The sequence below is a fragment of the Eimeria tenella genome, genomic scaffold (assembly GCF_000499545.2).
Source record: "Eimeria tenella Houghton genomic scaffold, Eth_scaff44, whole genome shotgun sequence".
NCBI classification, from domain to species: domain Eukaryota; phylum Apicomplexa; class Conoidasida; order Eucoccidiorida; family Eimeriidae; genus Eimeria; species Eimeria tenella.
In genome coordinates, this window is record NW_013543367.1 from 206,715 (window position 1) to 216,636 (window position 9,922).

Below are 9,922 nucleotides of genomic sequence, written 5' to 3' on the forward strand. Positions count from 1 at the left end.
CTGCTGCTGCTGCTGCTGCTGCTGCTGCTGGGGGCGGGAGAGCCCCGCGCCCCCGAAGAGACCGAAGGGGACGGCAGCTCGGAAGCTGCGGGGGGGCTCCGGCATGACGGCGACGGGAGCCGTCTCCGCACGCTGCTGCTGCTGCTGCTGTTGCTGCTGCTTGCACAGCTGCTGCTGCCGCCGCCGCTGCTGCTGCTGCTAACAGGCCCCGGAGTCACTTGGCCCCCTCTTGGACTCTCTGGAGGGTTACTGTCCATTGCAGCAGCTGCTGCTGCAAAAGGAAAGAGATGGTGCTTCTCATTCAAGCCCCTGCTGCTGCTGCTGCTCCTGCTGCAGCTGCAGATACACTTGAGCTCAGCTTCCTCTGCTGCTGCAGCAGCAGCAGCAGCCGCAGTGCTTGCCGGTGTCTATTTCAGATGCGCGAGCTTTGCCCGTTGCTTCAGCTGCTGCAGCTGTAGCTTTCGCCGCTGCTGCTGCTGTTGTTCCTGCCGCAGCTGTTGCTGCTGCTGTTGCTGCTGCTGCTCCCTGCAGCTACCCATGCGGAGGTAATTAACCTTCGCCAAATACCCCCTAAGGGCCTCGTTAAATGAATTTGACTTATAAAAGCTCAAGACAATAGTTGATATGCTTCGTAAAGCATCAGAAACTGCAGCAGCAGCAGCTGCTGCTGCTGCTGCAGCGGTAGGCCGCAAGTTGGCTCAGCTGCTGCTGCAGCCGCTCCTCAGCAGGCAGCGAATCTTTACTATTTTCGTTTGTTTATAAAATTTAAATAATGCAAAAAAGAAGGAAAGGCAATTATTGCTGCTTTCCAAACAAAGACAGAGCAGTACAGCTGGCGAATAGCAGCAGCAGCAACACAGCTCAGTGGACCGCTGCAGCGACCGTGTCGGCGTCAAAACGAGAACGAAAAAACAACTAATTGAATTTGAATTTAAAAAAGAAATTCAAAATTAAAGAAATAATTCATTTGTCCTCCGCGGTGACGCGAGCGGCCGGCGGCCGCTCGCGCGTTCGTGGGGTGTATGTACACCTCAGCTGCAGCAAGCCGAGTTGCCATTTCTGCCATCTTTCAAATTTAATTGAAATGCATTTCTCTCTTTTTGCAGCAGCAGATAATTCCTTACTGCTGCATTCCTGTGTACGTACACCGCAGTTGCAGCGGCAGCTAGACACACAAAGCCAAAGCCGAAAGAAAGGAAAGAGAAACAAAAGATTCCGCAAACAGAGCCTTCCAGCAGTCTTAGATCAGCAGCAGCAGCAGCAGCAGCTTCTGCTGCTGCTGGTGCTTTTGCTGCTGCTGTGCCACTCCCGAGGGAACATTTCTGCATGCCTACTGGGGTGTACATACACCAAAAAACACCCACAGTGAACGGAACTTTTATTTTCTGAAATGAAACATTTCCATTTCTGATTGTAAAGATGAGTGAAGCAGAAAAACCCAACGACGCAGCAAAGTTCCTCGCGAGGGCCTTTAGAAGCAGCAAAGTAGTGCAAAGTTGTGCGCTGGCTCCCACTGCATTTGGCATTCAAATGAAACAAGTTGAAATAATTTAAAAAAACCAAGACGGATTCTGAAAGCCAAAAGCTTTTCACTTTCTTGTTAAGAAGTCTTTGATTTAAATTTCCAAAAAATAAATCATTTGACGGCGACGAAGCGAAAATTTGCAAACAAGCGAGACAAGTAGTGCGGTGTACGTACACCGGAACCCTGCATTTCTAAATGGCGATTTTTTTGCAGTTTTGCATGCAGCTTTGCATGCAGCATTGCATGCAGTTCTGCATGCATCTGGAAATGCAGTTGTTCTCAATTTTAAAAGTCAAAAGCGCCGACCTTCCCGACTTTCAACTTGTTTTCTTGCTGATGGAGCGCATGCAAAGAAATGCACTTTTGTTAGTCTTGTTCGAAGATATTTGCGCATGCAAAGCCCCTCTATATTAATAGATTTGAAGGTGGAAATATAAATGAAATTATAAATGCAGAAATGTTTGTTTGTACGTACACCTCACTGTTTATACACCAACGCATGCAGATAAAGCACAAATAAGCTGCTGGGCGTGAATGCATGCATGCATTTAATTAAACAAGTGCACAAATAGATGTAAATCATTCATGTTTGTGTTTTAAATGGATTTCTTCCGTGTCTTTTTAAACAAAAACACCTCCAGAGAAACACACATGTAAATCTGCTGGTCTTCTGGGGTGTACATACACCGCCTTGGCTCCAAGTCCAGCTCAAGCGAAAGACTATTACTAAAATAAACACTTTTAAAAGAGCCAACAGCGCCAGATTGGAAATTATTAGAAATTAAAAAAGATCTAAAGACGAACAAAGCAAGAGATGGCAACAACGGTAAAGAGCGAGTTGTTTACAATCTAGCCAGAAGCAGCTGCTGCGGCAGTAGAAGTGCAACAGCAGCATCATTGCAACAGCAGCAGCAGTGGCAGCAGCAGCAATTTTTCACGTTATTTTCTTTGGGCTGTTATGCGTAAATGAGATTCAGAAGTAATTACTAAAGGAATCGGGGACTCAGGAAAAATTTGCATTTTTAAAAGTTGCATTTCAGCTTAAAGGGAATATTTATTCAAAACGTCTGTGCACATTCGCCTTTAAGTGCTGCGCTGCTGCTGCTGCAGCAAAACTAGCAGCAGCTGCGTCAAGTGCTGCAGCAGCAGCAGCAGCAAAACGGTTGCGTTTGCTTCCCACAAAAATCAAAAAGTAAAGCTACGAGGACTTTCATCCCTGAGGTGTACCAGACAGCTCGCGGGGCCCCTCTTTAGGGGCGCCATTGAGGTGTACATAAACCTCAACCACTTTCCGCAAACTTCGTCTGCACAAACCTTTCTAAACATTAAAAGAATAAATTATCCAAAACGGTGCATGCACTCTACAAAAATGCTAAAAGGCGGAGACAGACGCAACAGCTGCAGCAGCAGCTGCTGCAACAGCTGCAGCTGCAACAGCCGCAGCCGCAGCTGCTGCCGCAACAGCTAAAACAGCGGCAGCTGCAGCAGCAGCCGCTGCTGCAAAAGCTGCAGCTGCAACAGCTGCAGCAGCAGCAGCTGCTGCTGCTGGCTAGATGCTTCACAACTCGCTGTGAGTTGTTAAAAGCTGCTACCAAATGTTGCTTCTCTTGCTTTTGTTTCATTTGACTTTCAAATCCGGAGCAATTGCTCTTATGTATTTATTTATTTATTTATTTTTTTAAATTAATTTTACTTTTTTATATTTTTGGACTTTCTACTTGCGCCCTTATGTTGTGCTCCCCGAGGCGGCCAATTATTTGCTCCAGGCGACTCAGACCGCCAGAATGCCTTCGAAGCAAACAGCAGCAGCAGCAGCAGCAGATAAAGCGGACAGCAGCAGCAGCAGCAGATGAAGCCGGCAGCAGCAGCAGCAGGAAGGAGAGTTAACAAAGGAAGGGGCAGCAGCAGCAGGCGAAGAAAGCAGCAGCTGCAGCAGCACCAGATGAAGGAAGCAGCAGTAGCAGGATCAGGTGAAGGAAACAGCAACAGCAGCAGCAGATGAAGAACACAGCAGTAGCAGCGGTGACAAATAAAAAAGCAGCAGCTGCTGCTGCTGCAGCTGATGAAGGAAACGGCAGCAGCAGCAGCAGCAGACGAAGGAAGCAACAAAAGCAGCACCAGCTGTCGTAAAAAAAGAAAACATTGGCAGCGCCCGCAGCAACAAAAGGAAATAGCCGCAGCAGCAGCAACTAAAGGAAACAGCAGCAGCAGCAGCAGCAAACACTTAAAGGCAAAAACCAAAGCTATTTATAGTATATATCACAGATATTATATACACATGAACACTTATTTGCTAGCAAAGGCGAATACGGAGAAAACGGCGCTAGCCCAAGAAGGCCACACGCTGCTGCTGCTGCAGCTGCTGCTGCTGCAGCAGCTGCTGCTGCTGCTGCTGCAGCTGCAGCAGCAGCAGCAGCTGCTGCTGCAGATAAGACGTACCGGAAGGAAACCTTTGCTGCGCCAGTGCACTCATTGGTAATGGGGTCAGCGCTGACGTGAATTTTCAAAGAAGGACATTTCGATCCTGCTGCTGCAGCACCGCTGCTGCTGCTGCTGCTGCTGCTGCTGCTGTGGGCTCGCTGCACTATCCTGAAGATGTCCTGCTCTTGAATTGACCGCGGCAGGCCGGAGAGCGAGAGAGTAACGAGCTGCAGGAAACAATTCAAAAGTTTATTTAATTGGAAAAGAATTAATTTAAAAGTTTATTTAATTTAAAAAAGAAATAATCCAAAAAGTGTATTTAACTTAATTTAAATTGAAAAAATAAATCAAACAAATGCACGAGAGAAACATGCGCAGAGGCCCTAGGCCCTACGAGAGGCTCGTGAACTCTGTTGCTGCTACTGCTGCTGTTGCTGCTGCTGCTGCTGTTGCTGCTGCTGCTGTTGCTGCTGTTGATGCTGCTAGTGCTGCTTCTCGTGCTGCTGCTGCTGCTTCTGCTAGTGCTACTGCTCGTGCTGCTGCTGCCGTTGCTGCTGCTGCTTCTGCTGCTGCTGCTAGTGCTTTTCTTTGCTGCTGCTGCTAATGTGTTTGCTGCTGCTGCTGCTCCTGCTGCTGCATGGAGCTGCGTGCTCTAAGTTCGGCATTACCTGCACGTCGTCTTGCTGCTGCTGTCTGCTGCTGCTGCTGCTGCCAGCAACACCCTCTGCAAAAACCCTGCTCTGGTGGTGAAACTGCTGCCCTTTTCCTGCTGCTGTCAGCTGCAGCAGCTCGCGCCGCTGCTGCGCAGCAAATGAGGCGTCAGCAGGCTGCTGCCGCTGCAGCACAAAAAGCACAAATTAGTGAAGCAAATTTTATAAATAGTTTAAACTAAAAATTAAAATCATTTCCAGTAGTTCTTAAGGCTAAGGTGGAGGCTGAATAAGCAAGCAGGCGGTGCGTCCGGCGGTTGCTGCTGCTGCCTCTGCTGCTGCTGCTGCTGCTGCTGCGGCTGCTGCCACTGCAGCTGCTACTGCTGCGGCGGCACAGGCGTGGCTGCTACGGTATGCAAATAAACAAGCAGTGTCTGGGTTGCGTGCTAAGCCACATTAGCAGCAGCTAGTCGAGGCAGAAAGAGGTAAGAGCAGCAACAAACTGCAGCAGCACCAGCACCAGGAACTGCAGCAGCAGTAGCAGCAGCAGCAGAAGCTTCAAGGGGGCTTACAGCTCTCGAAGTCGGCAGCGGTGGCAGTGTGCCCATGTCTATGGCGGACCTCATGGCCCTTTGAAATCTGCGAATAACAAGCCGCAAACGCTGCTGCTGCTGCTGCTGCTGCTGAGCTGCTTCTGCTGCTGCTGCTGCTGTCGGTGTTTGTACTGCGCTTGCTGCTGCTGCTGCGAGCACTCCTGCTGCTGCTGCTGTTGCTGTTGCTGCTCCTGCTGTAGCTTACCGTTCATGAGCCGTTATATCTGTCTTGGAGGCCAGAGAGCGCTGAGTATCTGGACATCCTTCTGCTGCAGCCGCAGCAGGAGCAGCAGCAGCAGGAGGAGCAGCAGGAGCAGCAGCACGGGGGTTGGGTGTTTCTCTGCCAAAGAGGTCAGAGAACTGCGGGTTCGAAAGCTGTTGCTGTCTTCTGTACTTATCTGCCTGCAGCAAGGGGCAGCAGCAGCAGCAGCAGCAGCAGCAGCAGCAGCAGCAAATCAGCTTATCAAGCAGCTTCCTTATTTCGGGATTCTCTCTTTCTGCTTTTCTTGCGGTGTATGTACATCGCCACGCTGCAAGCATGCTGCACTTATATGCGAATCTACGAGGCAGCAGCAGCAGCGCAGGCGGCAGCAGCAGCAGCGCAGGCGGCAGCAGCAAGAGCACAAGCGGCAGCAGCAGCAGCACAGGCGGCAGCAGCAGCAGCACGGGCAGCAGCTGCAGCAAAAGCAGCAGTAGTTACAGCAATAGACTACCGGAAGGGCAGCAGCAGCAGAGGCAACACGAGCAGCAGCAGTAGCACCAGCAGCAGCAGCACGAGCAGCAGCAGCAGTCCTTACCTCTTTATTGATAAGGCAGCAATCGTTGGTTCGCAGCTGAGGTGTATGTACACTTGAAGTATCATTGGGCGACGGAGGCCCAAATATGCTGCTTTGGTTTTGCAGCAGCCGCCGCTCCCTCGCGCTGCAGCAGCAGCTGCTGCTGCTGCTGCTGCTGCTCACGCTGCTGCTGCTGCTGACCGCAGAACGAGGCGTGCTGCAGCAGCTGCCCTCATCTGACCGCCTAGAGCTGCTGCAGCCGCAGGGGCCCCCATGGGGGGCCCCCCGGGGGGCCCCCGAGCTAAACCATTGACAGTCTCCTGGCAGCAAACCCCCAGACCCTGAGACGCAGCAGCAGCAGCAGCAGCAGCAGCAGCGTGGGCACTCCCAATGCACACGGCTTGGGACTCTTGCTATTGCAGCAGCGAAAACTTGCACGCCCTAAACCCTAACCCCCCAACCCTAAACCCTAGACGCTAAACCCTAAACCCTAAACCCTAAACCCTAAACCCTAAACCCTCATCCCTGAAGCTTGGACTGACCAACGTAATGCTTTCTGGGCTCCGTTTTTTTGCCCATAAGACTGAGAGGAAAAGGAGCCTCCTGCTCCTGCTGCTGCTGTTGCTGTTGCTGCTGCTGCTGCTGGGGGCTGCTGCTGCTGCCGCTGCCGCTGCTGCTGCTGCTGCTGCTGCTGCTCTCCGTCACAGGCAAAACTGCCCCTGTGCTGCGCAAAGAGTCCAAAAGCTTCGCCCGGCTGCTGCGGCGGTCTTCTCGCGGCTGAAATGGGCCGCAGCGGCTGCTGCTGCTGCTGCTGCTGCTGCTTCTGGGCATGTTGTAGCAGCTGCCGTAGACGCTGCTGCTGCTGCTGCAGTCTGAGCCTCTCGGCGAGGAGATGTAGGCGGGCGCGTGGTCCGGGGAGCGCCAACCTGCTGCTGCTGCTGCTGTGCCTGCTGCTGCTGCTGCTGCTGCCGCTGTTGCTGCTGCTGCTGGAACAGCATCTGTGCTGCCAGCAGCAGCAAGGTCCTCGCTGCCGCATATGTGGGCGTGGTGCTGCTGCTGCCGCTTCTGAAATGCTGCTGCTGCTTCTCTCTCACTGAGCTGGTAGTTACGCCCGTAGGAGCTTCCAGCCGCGCGCTGCTGCTGCTGCTGCTGCTGCTGCGGGTAGTAATTGTAGGGCTGTTGGCTGCAGGGGTTGTGTGGCTGCGGGTACATCTGATGCTGCTGTTGTTGCTCGGCCTGCTGCAGCTGCTGCAGCTGCTGGTGCTGCTGCAGCTGCTGGTGCTGCTGCTGTTGCAGCTGCTGCTGATGCTCATTGGGCTGCTCCTGCCTGCCGTTCAGGAGCATCTGCTGCTGCTGTTGGTCCTGGTGCTGCTGCATCTGCTGCCGCTGCAGCAACTGACTCTGCTGCTGCTGCTGCTGCTGCTGCGATAAAGGCAAGCCCTGAGCGTCATAAGACAGGTGGGTCGCTCCCCTGTAAGAGTTTTGCTGCAGCAAAGGGGGCCCTTCATCCATCCTGCAGAATCGGTGGTTGTTGCTGCTGTTGCTGCAGTTGCTGCTGTTGCTGCAGCAGCTGCTGCTGCTGCACGGAGGAGGGGTCTCGGGCCCGCCAGACATGTCTGAGGGGCACCTCTGCGCGTTGCTGCTGCTGCTGCTGCTGATACCGTAGGGAAGCTGCAGCTGCTGGGGGCCCCCCTCAGGCCCCAGGGGCCGCTTGAACCCCTGAAAGCCCGGGGCCCCCGGGGGCCCCTGCCCCCCTTGGGGGCCCTCGGGGCCCCAGGGGCCCTGGGAGCCCTGGGGGCCCTGGTGCCCCTGGGGGCTCCAGGGGCCCCCGGGGCCCCCGGGGCCCGCGGGGCCCTCGGGGCCCCCAGAGCCCTGGGGGACCCCAGGGCCCCGGGGGCCCCAGGGGGCCCCCCCAGGGGGCCCAGTTCGGATTCTTGTGCCAGTGTTTGGGCTGGGGAGGGGCAGCGGCAAAGAAAGGGGAGGGCAAGCGGGGTTTGCTGTAGTGTTTGGGCGTGGGTGTAAAGGGGGGGGCTGCACGGGCATCGTGGCTAGCTGTGGCTAGCTGCAGCTAGCTGCTGCGCCGCAAAGAGGGGCCCCTTAAGACGAGGGAAGAAGCAGCAGGAAAGCGGAGAAGAAGGGGGGCGGAAGGGGGCCCTGCTGAGGTGTATGTACACCCGACCGCAGGCGACAGCGTGGAGGCCCGCGGGGCATCCGGGGGGCGATGGGTGAAGTCTGTATTTGCTGAAGTTTGGATTTGCAAGCAAATAAATTCATTAAAAAGCCAAGGACGAAATGAATACAAGCCTTGAAACGAAGACTGAGAACTACACCGGCAAGTGCAGCAGCAGCAGCAGCAGCAGCAGCAGCAGCTCATTGCGTGGGCAGCTGCTGCGTCCAGAGAACGTAGTGCAGCAGCAGGAAAAGTTAATCCTTCCGCACTTTTAAATACTAATTAATTTTTCAAATTTAATCGCCGGTTTTGTTTTCCACTTAGAGGCGTTTTCACACAGCATTTGCTGCTGCAGCAGCAGCAGCAGCAGCAGCAGGCGGCCGCAGCAGCACAGCATTGAAGAAGCCGTTCTCTGGGGATATGCTCCATTTTATTGTTTTTTAATTTTGTTTTATTTTATTTTTATATTTTTATCTTTTTGTTTATTTATTTTCCCCGAAGTTTCGTCCCAAACCTTCCTTTCGCATGCAGACCACCCCCAGCCCTCAGACAACCTCAAAACTTAAAAAATCCTTCAGCCGCAAAACCCTCAACTTTATTTGCTGCAGTTCTCTTCTTATTAATTCATTTTTAATTTATTTCTTTTTGATTTGCTGCAATTCTTTCCTTATTTAATTTATTTTTAATTTATTTCCTTTTTTAATCGTTCTTTGAAGACTCCCCTAAGGAGAACTCGGCAAAGAGGCCAACAGCTTTCTTCGACATCTGCTCGCCGAAGAAATAAATTAAAAATAAATAAATAAATAATAAATAAATAAAGCCCATCTTCACGCAGCTAGCTGCAGCCACCTGCAGCAGCTAGCCGCAGCTAGCTGCAGCTAGCTGCGGCCATATACAGCTAGCTGCGGCCATCTACAGCTAGCTGCAGCTAGCTGCAGGAGTCACCAGCTAGCTACGCTCACCTGCAGCTAACTACAGCCTGCAGTTTGCTGCAGCTGCATTAAGCTAGCTGCAGCTAGCTGCAGCAGAGTACAGCTAGCTGCAGCTTAATGCAGCTAGCTGCCGATTACGGCTGCAGCGAGCCACAGCTAGCTGCAGCCAAATTTGCCCCAGCTAGCCACAGCTAGCCACAGCTAGCTACTGCTGGCTGTAACCAGCCACAGCTAGCTGCAGCTAGCTGCAGCTTGCTGCAAATGGCCGCAGTTAGCTGCAGCAAGCTGCAAATGGCCGCAGCTAGCTGCAGCTAGCCACCAGCTAGCCAAGCAAGATTGACTAGCTGGTTTGGCGTTCCTTAGGGCTCAGTTGTTTATTTCTATTTCCACTATTTGAATTTATTTAATTTAAATTAATTTAATTTAAATTCATTAAAAAAACATTTAAACTTTCTCTTTTTCAATTCAGATCAGCCGATTTGTCAAAAGGAAAAAAGAAACGGTAGCAAGAGGGCCCCAGGGGCCCCCTGCTGCTGCTGCTGCTGCTGCAGCTGCTACTGCTGCTGCTGCTGCTGCTGCTGCTGCTGCTGGAGCTTTTGCTGGACCTTGAGGGTATTGTTGAGGTGTACAGACAGCGTGGCTGTAGGGTTTTGTTGGAAACACGTCAAGTTTAAAACAGCTTGATATTGTTTTATTTCTTTTAATCTTATTTTATTTCTTTCTTTGCTGCTGAGTTTTTTGGGGTTTGCTGAACCCAGGGGGGCCCCCCGGGGGGCCCCCCTGGCAGCAGCAAGTTCCTGCAGGGCCTCGCCCACGCCCTGCATGCTGTAGAGCGCGGAGGGCCCCTCTGCTGCT

General features: G+C 52.6%; 2 protein-coding genes across 2 annotated transcripts in view; one reads left to right on the forward strand and one right to left on the reverse strand.

Annotated features, from left to right (window-relative positions):
* Positions 1-3,214: 3,214 nt before the first annotated feature.
* On the reverse strand, positions 3,215-8,008 carry ETH_00026115 (uncharacterized protein; the record flags this gene model as incomplete). The annotated part of the gene is made up of 7 exons (XM_013377016.1): positions 3,215-3,313; positions 4,021-4,173; positions 4,615-4,782; positions 5,169-5,235; positions 5,395-5,591; positions 5,987-6,306; positions 6,508-8,008. 7 exons carry the CDS (start codon positions 8,006-8,008, stop codon positions 3,215-3,217), a joined length of 2,505 nt encoding a protein of 834 aa, XP_013232470.1.
* A 249-nt stretch (positions 8,009-8,257) lies between these two features.
* Positions 8,258-9,922, forward strand: part of ETH_00026120 (helicase, putative) — a gene marked incomplete at both ends in the record, with an annotated part of 4,020 nt that continues 2,355 nt past the window's right edge. Inside the window, one exon of the mRNA XM_013377017.1 lies at positions 8,258-8,368. Within this exon, the coding sequence (XP_013232471.1) occupies positions 8,258-8,368 (111 nt within the window). The remainder of the gene's footprint in view (positions 8,369-9,922) is intronic.